The sequence below is a fragment of the Bombina bombina genome, chromosome 3, assembly GCF_027579735.1.
Source record: "Bombina bombina isolate aBomBom1 chromosome 3, aBomBom1.pri, whole genome shotgun sequence".
NCBI classification, from domain to species: domain Eukaryota; kingdom Metazoa; phylum Chordata; class Amphibia; order Anura; family Bombinatoridae; genus Bombina; species Bombina bombina.
The window spans coordinates 1,104,386,003-1,104,405,294 of NC_069501.1; the positions used below are offsets into that span (position 1 = coordinate 1,104,386,003).

The 19,292-nt window shown below is 38.0% G+C and overlaps 1 protein-coding gene across 1 annotated transcript in view; it reads right to left on the reverse strand.

The window, feature by feature from the left end:
- Nucleotides 1-1,947: 1,947 nt before the first annotated feature.
- The window catches only part of KL (klotho), a 141,953-nt gene continuing 124,608 nt past the window's right edge, over nt 1,948-19,292 (reverse strand). The window contains exons 4-5 of the mRNA XM_053708456.1: nt 7,784-8,900; nt 1,948-2,797 (exon numbers count right to left, since the gene is read on the reverse strand). Of these exons, the coding sequence (XP_053564431.1) occupies nt 2,460-2,797; nt 7,784-8,900 (1,455 nt within the window). The 3' untranslated portion in view covers nt 1,948-2,459. The remainder of the gene's footprint in view (nt 2,798-7,783; nt 8,901-19,292) is intronic.

Sequence of the window (19,292 nt, forward strand, 5' to 3'; positions counted from 1 at the left end):
AAAGGGACATTCCAGTCAAAAATTAAATGGACCTAGATTTATTACATCTTTGAATAGAAACTTATTTGCAATATACATATATTGGCAAAAATGCTTCTAGTAAAAGTAATCACTGTTTTAGTGTTAACATTTTTCTCTGCACGTGCATGTGAAGCATAGCTATATATTGTCACTGCACACACATTTTAAATAATGCAGCTGCTCATATAATCAGTGGGGCTTGTATCATGTCAGCAATTAACAAATTGAGTCATTACCAGATGGTACAAGCACCTTAGGCTCTCTGAGCAAGTGCTGTGTTTAAAATGCTGGTGCACCGTGCATACTTAAATACACTTTTGATACAGCTATAGCTTTTATTAGAAGCACTTTTGCTAATACATGTATATTACAAAAATGCTTCTGTTCAATACCAAAATGCACCCATGTGGTTTCCAATTTTGGCTGGAATATCCCTTTAGGCCAAAATCATGACAGGATAGAAAAAAATGACATATGACAATTATTTAATAAGATAACATAAAATATTGGTTAATTAAAACACAAGTGATTAGTACAAAAAAGGCACATTTGAAACAGGTTGACCATCTTAAACCTATACAAATAAAACCTAAAAAAATGAAGAAATTATTTTATTTAGATGTCACACAAATGAATAACCAAATCCAAACAACAGTTAGAAATATATGTTGGTGGGCTACTAAAGATTAAATTGGAATATTTTAATTTATTACCTTATGTGATATAACTAGTATCAGTTGGCCTCTCTTTGGTGCCAAACAATCTGTCTGAATGTAGACCTTAGTGTTTTGGTAGCTTTTTAACCCCTGTATTGTTGCATGAATAGTAATTTACAAGCTTCCTGTTAACTTTAGGTGATGTGGCTAATGATACATACATGGGCATTTTTTATCTAATACATTTGATGAACATTATAGAAGTGCTGCTCCGAAACTTTAATTCTCAGAAAGAGGAGGAGCTAGTGTAGGTATAATCATATGAAGGGTCTCTAGAAGTGAGGTTGTAGTTAGGTAATATTTGCCAGCTGCATCAGATCATGTCTCAAATATTTCTACATTGGGTAACAGATATATGATTTCGGGGTCAATTTATCAAAAGACTTTGCAAGCCTTTCGACCCCCTATAACTGCAGGTTCTCACAACACTACCTGCAATCCGTATTTAACAAGCAGCGGTCATAAGACCGCTGCTTTCCTAACCTTAGAGGTGGCGAATTTCAATCTCCCTGGTCTCGTCCAACCGGGGAGATTGACAGCTTCTGCCTGCGCGTGATTGTATGTTCGCAGGCAGTCGGCGGGATTGCATGCAAGTGCAAAATAGCGCTCGTGTGCAATGCTGAATTACGCCAGCGGAATTCAGCCAGCCAGAAGTGAGCTGCGGCGCCCCTGTCCGCCGCAGCTTGATAAATCGACCCCTAAGTACCTGATTCTCTAAAGCTCTTTGATCTGGTGGGATTTTATAAGAAGCTTTGTCAGTACTCTGGGGCACCTCAGGGAATGCTTAAAACAAATATTTACTAAATGAACCGAGTATCTCATTAAGAGGACTTCCCTAAATGTCCTTATTTGATGGAGAGACATTACAATATTGTGCTCAATAAAATAATCTGATGATTTCTTTCCATGTCAACAAGTTTTTGAGTTTCAGGCCCTAAGTATCTCCCAGCAATAATATGGTTCAACTCCTGTGTGGGTTTGCTTGTCATCTACCCATAAGGAAGAATTATCTGCTACTTTCAACACAATTCAGGAAACAGGATTTCAGCACAGGGTAATGTGTGCCTTTACAGCAAGGTATATTTCTAAACCTTCCCTCTTGATCCTACAAAAATCTTGCTAGCACCTAATTTTATATGTTTTGTTCAACGTTATTGATTCATTAGCATCACTGTATTCCAATTATAAATGAAGACACATAACATTTATAAAAACAAAATATGTGTTTATTTTAAGATACAATTTTACTTTTATGAGATATTATTACCAGTTGTCACTCCCTCCTATATAATAGAAACACTCTATTTATATACATATATTAAGAATATACATTTATTTTATAGATCTGATTCATTCTGCAATCACTTATTTTACCTAATATTAACTAAATCTGTCTTTGTGTGCAAGTTCTACTTTGTCCTGAGTATTTGTCATTTGATTCATTAAATTGTGAATCTCTTTAGTATCAGTGCACGATTATTATCTAGAAAAAGTCCTAAACAATACAATATAGGATATAAAATAGATCTCTACAAAGCAAACTATTGCATCACAACAAGAGTACTCTTCTATACAATGGTTCACAGTATCAAACAGTGCAAAACAGGGCCCAGTGCTGGATTAAAAACCAATGTGTCACTAGCCCTTCTGTCAGTAAAGGCCTTTTTGTTTCTATATGATTGTGCAAAATATCTGTTCCACCTTTTAGTAAGCGCTACTTCATTATTTATATCTTCTTTTGCCCTTTTTTGAATAGTACATGATCATAAAAACTGAGACAATAAAAACAAAACATATAAAGGCCACAAAAGCGAGTAAATATTTCCTTGTCTGGAAAAAATGACAATCTGAACATATGAGAAGTTCTTCAGGGCACTGGCTGATAGGTATATCAGGGTGTGGCCAGCCATTATTATCTATGAGTCTTCTAAAGCTTTCCAATGACATCTTGGGCTCATACTGGTTTGCCACATAGGCATAGAGCCCATATCTTGGATCAGTCTTGTCGTTAAAAGCATAAGCAAAATATCCACGTAGATTCACTCCATCCAATATAATTGCTAAGAAGAAAAAAAAAGAAAAAAATTTTTTTTTCAGGAAAATAAATATAAACTTTCAAGAAAATAATAAATTGTTAGTTGCAATTATTTGTGAAAGCACACACCAGTTTATTGGAGACTGTATGTACTGATATATGTTGTTATGGTGTCATAGTAGTTGAGATTGAAAGAATACAAACACTATTAGATAACATTAATATTATGTAGTCAATAAAAAAGTTATCCCTTTAACAGATAGACATAGCACAATGATCTGGTTGTGGGCATCTCTGTGCAAACGGCTCCCCAGCTGGCCTCAAATAATAACGAGCCTACAGAGCTTGTCGGCTTCCTCTTCTGGTATTCAGGGACTGGTTTTTGTCACCCATATAACAAAGCCTTATAGCCCAAAAATCTATGATTGGGCACAGGAATGGTAAAAGCACAGACTTCATTAATAAATCAAATTTAAAACTCCAAGGCCTAGATTTGGAGTTTGGCGTTAGCCGTGAAAACCAGCGTTAGAGGCTCCTAACGCTGGTTTTAGGCTACCGCCGGTATTTGGAGTCAGTGATTAAAGGGTCTAACGCTCACTTTTCAGCCGCGACTTTTCCATACCGCAGATCCCCTTACGTCAATTGCGTATCCTATCTTTTCAATGGGATCTTTCTAACGCTGGTATTTAGAGTCGTTTCTGAAGTGAGCGTTAGAGCTCTAACGACAAAACTCCAGCCGCCGGAAAATAGCAGTAGTTAAGAGCTTTCTGGGCTAACGCCGGTTCATAAGGCTCTTAACTACTGTGCTCTAAAGTACACTAACACCCATAAACTACCTATGTACCCCTAAACCGAGGTCCCCCCACATCGCCGCCACTCGATTTAAATTTTTTAACCCCTAATCTGCCGACCGCCACCTACGTTATACTTATGTACCCCTAATCTGCTGCCCCTAACCCCGCCGACCCCTGTATTACATTTATTAACCCCTAACCTGCCCCCCACAACGTCGCCGCCAGCTACTTACAATAATTAACCCCTAATCTCCCGACCGCAAAGCGCCGCCACCTACGTTATCCTTATGTACCCCTAATCTGCTGCCCCTAACACCGCTCACATACTATAATAAAGTTATTAACCCCTAATCCGCCTCACTAACCCTATAATAAATAGTATTAACCCCTAATCTGCCCTCCCTAACATCGTCGACACCTAACTTCAATTATTAACCCCTAATCTGCCGACCGAATCTCGCCGCTATTCTAATAAATGTATTAACCCCTAAAGCTAAGTCTAACCCTAATACTAACACCCCCCTAAGTTAAATATAATTTAAATCTAACGAAATAAATTAACTCTTATTAAATAAATTATTCCTATTTAAAGCTAAATACTTACCTGTAAAATACATCCTAATATAGCTACAATATAAATTATAATTATATTATAGCTATTTTAGGATTTATATTTATTTTACAGGCAACTTGGTAATTATTTTAACCAGGTACAATAGCTATTTAATAGTTACCTAGTTAAAATAATAACAAATTTACCTGTAAAATAAATCCTAACCTAAGATATAATTAAACCTAACACTACCCTATCAATAAATTAATTAAATAAACTACCTACAATTACCTACAATTAACCTAACACTACACTATCAATAAATAAATTAAATACAATACCTACAAATAACTACAATTAAATAAACTAGCTAAAGTACAAAAAAAAAAGAACTAAGTTACAAAAAATAAAAAAATATTTACAAACATAAGAAAAATATTACAACAATTTTAAACTAATTACACCTACTCTAAGCCCCCTAATAAAATAACAAAGCCCCCCAAAATAAAAAATTCCCTACCCTATTCTAAATTAAAAAAGGTAAAAGCTCTTTTACCTTACCAGCCCTGAACAGGGCCCTTTCAGCTCTTTTGCCTGTAAAAAAAAACATACAATACCCCCCCCCCAACATTACAACCCACCACCCACATACCCCAAATCTAACCCAAACCCCCCTTAAATAAACCTAACACTAAGCCCCTGAAGATCTTCCTACCTTGTCTTCACCATCCAGGTTCACCGATCCGTCCTGAAGAGCTCCTCCGATGTCCTGATCCAAGCCCAAGCGGGGGGCTGAAGAGGTCCATGATCCGGTCAAAGTCTTCATCCAAGCGGGGCAGAAGAGGATCTTCCATCCGATTGAAGTCTTCATCCAGGCGGCATCTTCTATGGTCTTCTATCCGGAGCGAAGCGGCAGGATCCTGAAGACCTCCAGCGCGGAACATCCATCCGGCCCGACGACTGAACGACGAATGACTGTTCCTTTAAGGGACGTCATCCAAGATGGCGTCCCTCGAATTCCGATTGGCTGATAGGATTCTATCAGCCAATCGGAATTAAGGTAGGAATTTTCTGATTGGCTGATGGAATCAGCCAATCAGAATCAAGTTCAATCCGATTGGCTGATCCAATCAGCCAATCAGATTGAGCTCGCATTCTATTGGCTGTTCCGATCAGCCAATAGAATGCAAGCTCAATCTGATAGGTTTATTTAAGGGGGGTTTGGGTTAGATTAGGGGTATGTGGGTGGTGGGTTGTAATGTTGGGGGGGGTATTGTATGTTTTTTTTTACAGGCAAAAGAGCTGAAATTCTTGGGGCATGCCCCGCAAAGGGCCCTGTTCAGGGCTGGTAAGGTAAAAGAGCTTTTACCTTTTTTAATTTAGAATAGGGTAGGGAATTTTTTATTTTGGGGGGCTTTGTTATTTTATTAGGGGGCTTAGAGTAGGTGTAATTAGTTTAAAATTGTTGTAATATTTTTCTTATGTTTGTAAATATTTTTTTATTTTTTGTAACTTAGTTCTTTTTTATTTTTTGTACTTTAGTTAGTTTATTTAATTGTATTTATTTGTAGGAATTGTATTTAATTTATTTATTGATAGTGTAGTGTTAGGTTAATTGTAGGTAATTGTAGGTAGTTTATTTAATTAATTTATTGATAGGGTAGTGTTAGGTTTAATTATATCTTAGGTTAGGATTTATTTTACAGGTAAATTTGTTATTATTTTAACTAGGTAACTATTAAATAGTTCTTAACTATTTAATAGCTATTGTACCTGGTTAAAATAATTACAAAGTTGCCTGTAAAATAAATATTAATCCTAAAATAGCTATAATATAATTATAATTTATATTGTAGCTATATTAGGATTTATTTTACAGGTAAGTATTTAGCTTTAAATAGGAATAAGTTATTTAATAAGAGTTAATTAATTTCGTTAGATGTAAATTATATTTAAGTTAGGGGGGTGTTAGTGTTAGGGTTAGACTTAGCTTTAGGGGTTAATCCATTTATTATAGTAGCGATGAGCTCCGGTCGTCAGATTAGGGGTTAATAATTGAAGTTAGGTGTCGGCGATGTTAGGGAGGGCAGATTAGGGGTTAATAAATATAATATAGGGGTCGGCGATGTTAGGGCAGCAGATTAGGGGTACATAGGGATAACGTAGGTTGCGGCGGTTTACGGAGCGGCAGATTAGGGGTTAAAAAAATATGCAGGGGTCAGCGATAGCGGGAGCGGCAGATTAGGGGTTAATAAGTGTAAGGTTAGGGTTGTTTAGACTCGGGGTACATGTTAGAGTGTTAGGTGCAGACGTAGGAAGTGTTTCCCCATAGGAAACAATGGGGCTGCGTTAGGAGCTGAACGCTGCTTTTTTGCAGGTGTTAGGTTTTTTTTCAGCTCAAACAGCCCCATTGTTTCCTATGGGAGAATCGTGCACGAGCACGTTTTTGAGGCTGGCCGCGTCCGTAAGCAACTCTGGTATCGAGAGTTGAAGCTGCGGTAAAAATGCTCTACGCTCCTTTTTTGGAGCCTAACGCAGCATTTGTTTGAACTCTCGATACCAGAGTTAAATTTATGGTGCGGCCAGAAAAAAGCCCGCGGAGCGTTAACAGCCCATCTACCGCCAAACTCCAAATCTAGGCCCAAGAGAGGACACCAAGGCAACCATAGTGGCCATATATAGTTTCCTTGTTGTCCATTACTGGAGTTTAAAATGTGATTTCTTTGTAAAGTCTTATTTGTTTCTACCATTTCTGTGTCTGGTCATAGCATATTCGGCTTTCCCGTATTGTTATAGGAGTGGCAAAGACCGGTGGATGGATTCTGGAAGAACCAGTCTCAAAGCTCTGGAGGATAGTATAAACTAACCATGTCATCTCTTTTTCTAGAATAAACTGGCCTAATTGGGCTAAACTATTGGGAAGAGCCTGAAATGCATGCAATAACAATACTTTGCTAGCTCCTATGGTGATTAAGAGATTAAATGGACATTAAACAAAAATACTTTCTACACTACATTTTAATTACTTCAGGAAATACAACTTTTTTATATATATACGTTTCCCAAACTTTTGCAAACATTGGTTTAGTTAATGTTTGACACTCCTGTGGCTACAAGTTTATCTACCTGCCTGGACACCAACTTGCTTGAGACTTTTTTTCTCTTCTGTGTCACCAGGTGGTAGAGCCAATCAGAGGCCATACCACAAATGCCATTTAGCAGAGTCGCTTCTCCTACTGCTTAGTTGTAAAATAAGCCTAAAATCAGTTGTTATTTATAGTAAAATAAAATACATCCTTACTAGAAAAAATTCTTGTTGCTCTACTAAAGAGCACTAAAGGCACCACTTTACCATTTTGTAAGGCCCTCCTACTAAACAGTCGTGCATTACTCAAGTATCATTCCTGGATAGCTGAAAGCATGACTACAGCCAGATTGAAATCAATATTATAAATCAGCTGTTTTATTTTAAAACCTGTTAAAATTCAGGCCTGTGTGACTCTTTAGATATTTCCCCTTTGACTACCAAGTTACAAGCAATATAATATCATAGTGGAGTGTACTAAATCAGCTGCCTGCACCACTATCATGCTTCAGTAAAGCTCTGGATTCTAGAACACATATCATTCACTCCAAAGTACATAATTTTTTATTTATATTTTACCTTTTAAAGCTTCATTGATGTAGTTCTCCATGTAATATACTCTTAACTTATCTTCCACTTGATTCTGGCCCTCATCAATGCCATTTGCTAGAATATAAATTGGGACATCCCCATACTTATATTGTATCCAGTTTAAAACTTTCCTGAGTCCCCAGGGAACAACAGGGAATCTATTCTGCGAATGTATCCATGTACTGTCTGTGATCAATTGCGCTCCAAGATAGTGATCATATCTAGCACTATCTTCTTTTTCCCATTGCACCAGTTGGGTTGTATAGTGGCTCAAAGCAAAAAAATCAAAGGTTCCTCGGATCATATTTTTTTCTTCATCTGTGAATGAAGGTACATGAAAATCAAATAAATCTAAACTGTTTCTTTGTGTCAGCCAATCCCGCATCACTTGTGGATAATCGCCACTGAGAAATATTGGATCAGCAAGCCGACCAATATCAAATTCTAAAGTCCTCTTGCTAGTTTCTTTGTCATTTTGTGAAAAAGGTGTTGCTGGTTCCACCCAATCAGCTTGGAGAGCTATAGATATTTTGCCTCTTTGGGATCTTCTAAATTCTTTATCATACGTATGCCAGGTTAGCGCATGAGCCTTAAGCAGGTTATGACCTGCATTCTGGGTGAGATTTCGGACATAGGGTTCATTCATTGTTATCCACATTCCAACATAATTTCCAAGTTCTTTAAAACAGAGTTTTGAATATTCAACAAAGGCAAGAACTGTAGCATAGTTCTCCCACCCACCATTTTTCGCTAACTTCAAGGGCAACCCTTGATGGAGAGAACTAGGTTGCCACAGAGCAACAACGGGTGTAATATTGACCCTTGAAAGTTCACTTACAAAGCACTGGTAATAATGTAAAATTTTGGTATTGACTTGAGTCAGGTTACCCTGAGGAAGGATTAAAGACCATCTTAAAGAGAAATAAAAGTGGGAGATTTGTGTCTCCCTCAAAACAGATATCTGATGTCTTATTATCGCAAAATCAACACAATGCGTTTTCCTTTTTGGCACTTTAATTCCATTCACTTTTGTAAGCCCTTTTGTTTTATTCATGTCCCATACATACACACTAGGATCATTAAACTGCGAAGGTGTGGTGTCAATCTGCAAAGAGAATACAATAAAATTGATTTTTACTTCATTTTATACAATTTAGAATATATATAAACAAACATTTTTGAGTTAAAATATTTATTACTTATTACATTTTTGAACTGGGGGTAGGTGCAGCCTCTACAGATTTTATATTATTCTATATTATTTACACTCCTCCATTCTTGAATGAATGGAATACCTAGAAGGACATAACAAGTTATGAGTATGGAAGGCATAATAAAATAAAAATTAAATTGTAACATTTTTTGTCCCTTTTAAAAAAGTGCAAAGCTGTAAAACAATCTATCTAACGGGATATAAAAATGGCTACAAAAGGAAAGTCAGATTAATACACATAGAGATAGATACAGAAAGATTTGAATTTACCTGTCAAGACATCGGTTGTGCAGTATTTAAAACACTAAAGGCACTTCTATCTTTTTTTATCTCTTTGCATTTAGTAATCCACAAAAATAATAATCCCCTATTTATGTATCTCCTAATTATGTATCAGTTTCTTAAAGGGACATGAAACCCAAAATTTTTCTTTCATGATTCAGATAGAGAATACAATTTTAAACAACTTTACAGTTTACTTCTATTATTTAATTTGCTTCCTTTCATTGTTATCCTTTGCTGAAAGGTTTATCTAGGCAAGTTCATGAGCAGAAGAGAACCTAGATCCTAGCTGTTGATTGGTGGCTGCATATAAATCTCAATTGAGATTGGCTTACTCATGAGTTCAGTTAGAAACCATTAGTGCATTGCTGCTCCTTCAACAAATGATACCAAGAGAATGAAACAAATTAGATAATAGAAGTAAATTACAAAGTTGTTTAAAATTGTATTCTCTATCTGAATCATGAAAGAAAAAAATGGGATTCATGTCCCTTTAATGGCTGCAGTTACAAACTGATTTGGAGCTGGTATGTGCAGAAGTCGCAGGAGTGCAATTCTTGTAGACAGTTACAGTGTTTGATGATTGGTAGGGTCCATACAACTGGTACCTGTAGGTTACTTCCACCTGTCCCATAAAGAAAGCATACAACACACACAATAACACTACCATTACAGAGTATCAGGTAATTGCAGTTTCTAAAAAGGGGCCCTAGCACCCCACAATAAGCACTAAAATGGGTCAAGTAATCTTTTTTTTTCTTTTTTTTTTAAAAAGGAGAGGCTCCTCTTTAAAATGTAAGGTCACATGACCAGGTGACTCTTAGCTGATCAAGAAAAAAGGATACATATAATCACAATATCAATCACAAATGAACCAGAGATAAACACCCAAAGTGGGATCCAATATAGACCTTAAATATTGGGAAATAGTTTACTGCAAGAAAAAAGGATATTTTGTACGCTCAGAATACTAGGAATGAACTCTGTGCTAAATTCTTAGTTCAACCTAATAATGCCAAGCTGCAATATAGATAATACACTTAATATGGTTAAGTTGATATGGTAAATCTTTCTCTTAAAGGGCCATAATACCCAAATGTTTAAACACTTGAAAGTGATGCAGTATAGCTGTAAAAAGCTGACTAGAAAATATCACCTGAACATCTCTATGTAAAAAAGAAAGATATTTTACCTCAAACATTTCTCAGTAGCCACATCCCATTGTAAAGGACTAAGCAGCAAATCAGTATGTCTGTCCCGGGACAGCGGAAGTGCACACTCATCTTATTTCCCTATTCAGTGTAAGGAAGTTTACAATGAAATCTCATGAGAGTTAAGTGAAATCTCATGAGATCACAGTAAAAGAGTTCATGACCTCAGCACTGTTGATGCTGATTGGCTGCTGTTCATTTCTTCATATATTTTTTTTTTACCTGCAGCTGGGCTGCAGCGGAGTATAACTTTTTACACAGAACTTACTCTGCTGAGCTGAGGAAATTGTGAGGTAAAATATCTTCCTTTTTTACATAGAGATGTAACAGATTAACAGATATTTGTTAAGCATAATCTTTACTAATATTTCATCATAAAATTATTATAAAACAGTCTTTAAGACAATATACAAATAATGTATCTATATTAATAATGATAAAAAAAACAGAGCGCTCTTGTAAACACGTTTTGTACCAGGGTATTAATTGTTGCACTACATTAATATGATAGGAAAAAGTTACTCCATATTATATATCTGCACTGTTTGAATTGCAAATGATTGCTGTATATTAACAACTGTCCATACGTTGTGGCGATTACCTGTAAAAGCCTATTTAAAGAGTTTTTTTACAGACCGTGGGGTATATTTATTAATGCCAACAGCACTTAAACAACACACAAACAGCACCTTAACTCTTTATCCTTTTTAGGTTCTTCTTTGGTGACCGGTGTTACAGAGGAGACTGCTTTCCTCTCCAATATTCCAGTGAAACAACAGTCCACAGCACCAAATATAGTTAAAAAACTTTAGTTTTTTAACTATATTTATTAATGGGCGAGCGGAGATGATACGTTGTAGCATACGCTGTCGGCATTTATCATTGCACAAGAAGTTCTTGTGAACTGCTGGTGCAATGCGGCCCCTTGCAGATTGGCCGCTAGCAGGGGATGTCAATCAACCCGATCGTATTCAATCGGGTTGATTTCTGTCCGCGGCCTCAGAGCAGGCGGACAAGTTATGGAGCAGCGGTCTTTAAACCGCTGCTTCATAACTTCTGTTTCCGACAAGCCTGAAGGCTCGCCGGAAACAAGGGGCATCAAGCTCCATACTGAGCTTTATAAATCGGTCCCCGTATCTGCTGTCCGGATTTTTTGTAGCACTTCCTTGAGTGTGGATTTTCGTGGTTGCCTCTACCTTGGATCCTGTGAGTACCGTGGATAGCCATTGAAACTTCCGCACCACTCAGCGTGACCACTTGACTTTTGGAGTCCAAACACGTCGCTCCTGTGCTTTCAACTCCTGGCTGTCTTCTGAGCAGTTCTGTAAAAGGTGTCTTCTCCTATTGGTTTCTGCTACGTGTTTCAGCTGGGTCTCCAGCCTTTCTCAAGCAGCTAACTCTTAGCTGATCCCAAAGTAAGTATCTAACGGAACACTATCGGGATAGTATCTACTATGTTGCTCCTTTAATACACTGCTTTCTTAAATGAGTGGTCCAGTGTCTATCCAGCTGCAAGGTGACAACAACGACAAATAACTCAAATCATTGGTTCTATTATGGGGATTCTAGTTATTTTTAAGAGGCCCTTATTATTCCCCTCACTATAAAAATATCTCATAAGATCCCTTATTTGAAAGAGTAAGGTCCCACAATTCAAAGGAGGGGTTTTATGTCTGGCTGGCAGCAACCAGAGATGTTAGGGCTCATAGATCAATAATTCAATGAACTAATTGAAATTGCAGGAAACAAAATAAATGGAAGAAGTGGGTGAGGTTAAAAAATAGATTATATTTTTGTGAAATTTTATACAGACTGTTTTGCAACTTTTTATGTATTTTTAGTTTGTTTTTGTTTTTTTGCTTTGCTGAGTGATTTTGGATAAAGGGGAGAAGCATGCAAATTGACAAAAAGGGTTAAGCCATTCCTCTGGGAAATCTTCTGATTTTTAATTATGAATTTTTACTGAAGAATAATAACCAAACCTATTAACCCCTAAAACCCAAACAACGCCAAAATGAACTAAACCTTTTAACCCCTAAACCGTAGTTCCCAGACATTTCCGACACAAACTAAACCTATTAATCCCTAATCCGCAGTTCACAAACATCGTCAACGTGAACTAAACCTATTAACCCCTAAACCACAGTTCCTAAACATTGCCAACACTAACTAAACCTATTAACTCCTAAACCTCAGTTCCACGACATCGTCAACACTAACTAAACCTATTAACCCCTAAACCGCAGTTCCCAAACATCGCCGACACTAACTAAACCTATTAACCCCTAAACCATCATACACCCACATCACCATCACTAACTAAACCTATTAACCCCTAAACCGTCATACACCCACATCGCCGACACTAACTAAACCTATTAACCCCTAAATCTCAAGCCCCCACATCACAACATCCTAAATTAAACTATATGAATCCCTAAACCTAACACCCCCTAACTTTAACATAATTAAATTAGACCTAAATTAAAGTTACATTTATTAACTAACTACCTATTTAAAAATAAATACAAACTTACCTGTGAAATAAAAATAAAACCTAAGATAGCTACAATATAACTATTTACTAACTATCTAGTTAAAATACATACAAAGGCTAAGGGATATATAAACACTAAGAGACTAGGAGTGTTATAGTGGCTCCTATAAGTAAGGTATTGGAGCTGTACTCCTTAGTGTTTAGTCTCTTACTTATAGGAGCCACTATAACACTCCTAGTCTCTTAGTGTTTATATATCCCTTAGCCTTTGTTGGCGCTGTACTCATTATTAATTTCGCTATTTGTCTTCTCTGAGGGTTGGTTAGGCCCTCTTTATGTGTACAGCTTAGGGATTACCTTAGCGCTTGGTTACAACACCCTATCTCCGTAAAATAAATAAAAACTCCTTAAAGAAATCAAAGCCTTTGGTAGATTCTCAAATTTCTCGATCAACAAACAAGAATCATAGATACTGAACATATCCCTCCCATTGGACACCTTTTAATCTATTGCAGCCATTTGCCCCCTAAACCTACAAAAAAAATCCCTTAAATACCTGGGCATTCAGCTCTTATCCAACATCTCACAACTTTTTGATGAAAACTACCTGACACTCTCCCGTAAGATACAAAAAGACTTGCATGTTTGGGCAGCCAAACCAATCACATGGTGGGGACGCACACAGTGTGTAAAAATTACTACCTTGCCCAGGATCTTGTACCTGTTTCAAACACTCCGTATCCCCATACCTAAATGGTTTATCTCACAACTACAAAAACACATTAACTTATTTGTATGGGGAAAAATTAGACCCAGGATCTGTAAAAATAATATGTATAGGGCACACGGAAATGGAGGGCTGGGTTTGCATTGCATCGCAGCTTATCTAGATGCGATAACCACACACAAACAGCACCTTAACTCTTTATCCTTTTTAGGTTCTTCTTTGGTGACCGGTGTTACAGAGGAGACTGCTTTCCTCTCCAATATTCCAGTGAAACAACAGTCCACAGCACCAAATATAGTTAAAAAACTTTAGTTTTTTAACTATATTTATTAATGGGCGAGCGGAGATGATACGTTGTAGCATACGCTGTCGGCATTTATCATTGCACAAGAAGTTCTTGTGAACTGCTGGTGCAATGCGGCCCCTTGCAGATTGGCCGCTAGCAGGGGATGTCAATCAACCCGATCGTATTCAATCGGGTTGATTTCTGTCCGCGGCCTCAGAGCAGGCGGACAAGTTATGGAGCAGCGGTCTTTAAACCGCTGCTTCATAACTTCTGTTTCCGACAAGCCTGAAGGCTCGCCGGAAACAAGGGGCATCAAGCTCCATACTGAGCTTTATAAATCGGTCCCCGTATCTGCTGTCCGGATTTTTTGTAGCACTTCCTTGAGTGTGGATTTTCGTGGTTGCCTCTACCTTGGATCCTGTGAGTACCGTGGATAGCCATTGAAACTTCCGCACCACTCAGCGTGACCACTTGACTTTTGGAGTCCAAACACGTCGCTCCTGTGCTTTCAACTCCTGGCTGTCTTCTGAGCAGTTCTGTAAAAGGTGTCTTCTCCTATTGGTTTCTGCTACGTGTTTCAGCTGGGTCTCCAGCCTTTCTCAAGCAGCTAACTCTTAGCTGATCCCAAAGTAAGTATCTAACGGAACACTATCGGGATAGTATCTACTATGTTGCTCCTTTAATACACTGCTTTCTTAAATGAGTGGTCCAGTGTCTATCCAGCTGCAAGGTGACAGCAACGACAAATAACTCAAATCATTGGTTCTATTATGGGGATTCTAGTTATTTTTAAGAGGCCCTTATTATTCCCCTCACTATAAAAATATCTCATAAGATCCCTTATTTGAAAGAGTAAGGTCCCACAATTCAAAGGAGGGGTTTTATGTCTGGCTGGCAGCAACCAGAGATGTTAGGGCTCATAGATCAATAATTCAATGAACTAATTGAAATTGCAGGAAACAAAATAAATGGAAGAAGTGGGTGAGGTTAAAAAATAGATTATATTTTTGTGAAATTTTATACAGACTGTTTTGCAACTTTTTATGTATTTTTAGTTTGTTTTTGTTTTTTTGCTTTGCTGAGTGATTTTGGATAAAGGGGAGAAGCATGCAAATTGACAAAAAGGGTTAAGCCATTCCTCTGGGAAATCTTCTGATTTTTAATTATGAATTTTTACTGAAGAATAATAACCAAACCTATTAACCCCTAAAACCCAAACAACGCCAAAATGAACTAAACCTTTTAACCCCTAAACCGTAGTTCCCAGACATTTCCGACACAAACTAAACCTATTAATCCCTAATCCGCAGTTCACAAACATCGTCAACGTGAACTAAACCTATTAACCCCTAAACCACAGTTCCTAAACATTGCCAACACTAACTAAACCTTTTAACTCCTAAACCTCAGTTCCACGACATCGTCAACACTAACTAAACCTATTAACCCCTAAACCGCAGTTCCCAAACATCGCCGACACTAACTAAACCTATTAACCCCTAAACCATCATACACCCACATCGCCATCACTAACTAAACCTATTAACCCCTAAACCGTCATACACCCACATCGCCGACACTAACTAAACCTATTAACCCCTAAATCTCAAGCCCCCACATCACAACATCCTAAATTAAACTATATGAATCCCTAAACCTAACACCCCCTAACTTTAACATAATTAAATTAGACCTAAATTAAAGTTACATTTATTAACTAACTACCTATTTAAAAATAAATACAAACTTACCTGTGAAATAAAAATAAAACCTAAGATAGCTACAATATAACTATTTACTAACAACCTAGTTAAAATACATACAAAGGCTAAGGGATATATAAACACTAAGAGACTAGGAGTGTTATAGTGGCTCCTATAAGTAAGGTATTGGAGCTGTACTCCTTAGTGTTTAGTCTCTTACTTATAGGAGCCACTATAACACTCCTAGTCTCTTAGTGTTTATATATCCCTTAGCCTTTGTTGGCGCTGTACTCATTATTAATTTCGCTATTTGTCTTCTCTGAGGGTTGGTTAGGCCCTCTTTATGTGTACAGCTTAGGGATTACCTTAGCGCTTGGTTACAACACCCTATCTCCGTAAAATAAATAAAAACTCCTTAAAGAAATCAAAGCCTTTGGTAGATTCTCAAATTTCTCGATCAACAAACAAGAATCATAGATACTGAACATATCCCTCCCATTGGACACCTTTTAATCTATTGCAGCCATTTGCCCCCTAAACCTACAAAAAAAATCCCTTAAATACCTGGGCATTCAGCTCTTATCCAACATCTCACAACTTTTTGATGAAAACTACCTGACACTCTCCCGTAAGATACAAAAAGACTTGCATGTTTGGGCAGCCAAACCAATCACATGGTGGGGACGCACATAGTGTGTAAAAATTACTACCTTGCCCAGGATCTTGTACCTGTTTCAAACACTCCGTATCCCCATACCTAAATGGTTTATCTCACAACTACAAAAACACATTAACTTATTTGTATGGGGAAAAATTAGACCCAGGATCTGTAAAAATAATATGTATAGGGCACACGGAAATGGAGGGCTGGGTTTGCATTGCATCGCAGCTTATCTAGATGCGATAACCACACACAAACAGCACCTTAACTCTTTATCCTTTTTAGGTTCTTCTTTGGTGACCGGTGTTACAGAGGAGACTGCTTTCCTCTCCAATATTCCAGTGAAACAACAGTCCACAGCACCAAATATAGTTAAAAAACTTTAGTTTTTTAACTATATTTATTAATGGGCGAGCGGAGATGATACGTTGTAGCATACGCTGTCGGCATTTATCATTGCACAAGAAGTTCTTGTGAACTGCTGGTGCAATGCGGCCCCTTGCAGATTGGCCGCTAGCAGGGGATGTCAATCAACCCGATCGTATTCAATCGGGTTGATTTCTGTCCGCGGCCTCAGAGCAGGCGGACAAGTTATGGAGCAGCGGTCTTTAAACCGCTGCTTCATAACTTCTGTTTCCGACAAGCCTGAAGGCTCGCCGGAAACAAGGGGCATCAAGCTCCATACTGAGCTTTATAAATCGGTCCCCGTATCTGCTGTCCGGATTTTTTGTAGCACTTCCTTGAGTGTGGATTTTCGTGGTTGCCTCTACCTTGGATCCTGTGAGTACCGTGGATAGCCATTGAAACTTCCGCACCACTCAGCGTGACCACTTGACTTTTGGAGTCCAAACACGTCGCTCCTGTGCTTTCAACTCCTGGCTGTCTTCTGAGCAGTTCTGTAAAAGGTGTCTTCTCCTATTGGTTTCTGCTACGTGTTTCAGCTGGGTCTCCAGCCTTTCTCAAGCAGCTAACTCTTAGCTGATCCCAAAGTAAGTATCTAACGGAACACTATCGGGATAGTATCTACTATGTTGCTCCTTTAATACACTGCTTTCTTAAATGAGTGGTCCAGTGTCTATCCAGCTGCAAGGTGACAGCAACGACAAATAACTCAAATCATTGGTTCTATTATGGGGATTCTAGTTATTTTTAAGAGGCCCTTATTATTCCCCTCACTATAAAAATATCTCATAAGATCCCTTATTTGAAAGAGTAAGGTCCCACAATTCAAAGGAGGGGTTTTATGTCTGGCTGGCAGCAACCAGAGATGTTAGGGCTCATAGATCAATAATTCAATGAACTAATTGAAATTGCAGGAAACAAAAACTTTTTGATGAAAACTACCTGACACTCTCCCGTAAGATACAAAAAGACTTGCATGTTTGGGCAGCCAAACCAATCACATGGTGGGGACGCACACAGTGTGTAAAAATTACTACCTTGCCCAGGATCTTGTACCTGTTTCAAACACTCCGTATCCCCATACCTAAATGGTTTATCTCACAACTACAAAAACACATTAACTTATTTGTATGGGGAAAAATTAGACCCAGGATCTGTAAAAATAATATGTATAGGGCACACGGAAATGGAGGGCTGGGTTTGCATTGCATCGCAGCTTATCTAGATGCGATAACCACACACAAACAGCACCTTAACTCTTTATCCTTTTTAGGTTCTTCTTTGGTGACCGGTGTTACAGAGGAGACTGCTTTCCTCTCCAATATTCCAGTGAAACAACAGTCCACAGCACCAAATATAGTTAAAAAACTTTAGTTTTTTAACTATATTTATTAATGGGCGAGCGGAGATGATACGTTGTAGCATACGCTGTCGGCATTTATCATTGCACAAGAAGTTCTTGTGAACTGCTGGTGCAATGCGGCCCCTTGCAGATTGGCCGCTAGCAGGGGATGTCAATCAACCCGATCGTATTCAATCGGGTTGATTTCTGTCCACGGCCTCAGAGCAGGCGGACAAGTTATGGAGCAGCGGTCTTTAAACCGCTGCTTCATAACTTCTGTTTCCGACAAGCCTGAAGGCTCGCCGGAAACAAGGGGCATCAAGCTCCATACTGAGCTTTATAAATCGGTCCCCGTATCTGCTGTCCGGATTTTTTGTAGCACTTCCTTGAGTGTGGATTTTCGTGGTTGCCTCTACCTTGGATCCTGTGAGTACCGTGGATAGCCATTGAAACTTCCGCACCACTCAGCGTGACCACTTGACTTTTGGAGTCCAAACACGTCGCTCCTGTGCTTTCAACTCCTGGCTGTCTTCTGAGCAGTTCTGTAAAAGGTGTCTTCTCCTATTGGTTTCTGCTACGTGTTTCAGCTGGGTCTCCAGCCTTTCTCAAGCAGCTAACTCTTAGCTGATCCCAAAGTAAGTATCTAACGGAACACTATCGGGATAGTATCTACTATGTTGCTCCTTTAATACACTGCTTTCTTAAATGAGTGGTCCAGTGTCTATCCAGCTGCAAGGTGACAGCAACGACAAATAACTCAAATCATTGGTTCTATTATGGGGATTCTAGTTATTTTTAAGAGGCCCTTATTATTCCCCTCACTATAAAAATATCTCATAAGATCCCTTATTTGAAAGAGTAAGGTCCCACAATTCAAAGGAGGGGTTTTATGTCTGGCTGGCAGCAACCAGAGATGTTAGGGCTCATAGATCAATAATTCAATGAACTAATTGAAATTGCAGGAAACAAAATAAATGGAAGAAGTGGGTGAGGTTAAAAAATAGATTATATTTTTGTGAAATTTTATACAGACTGTTTTGCAACTTTTTATGTATTTTTAGTTTGTTTTTGTTTTTTTGCTTTGCTGAGTGATTTTGGATAAAGGGGAGAAGCATGCAAATTGACAAAAAGGGTTAAGCCATTCCTCTGGGAAATCTTCTGATTTTTAATTAT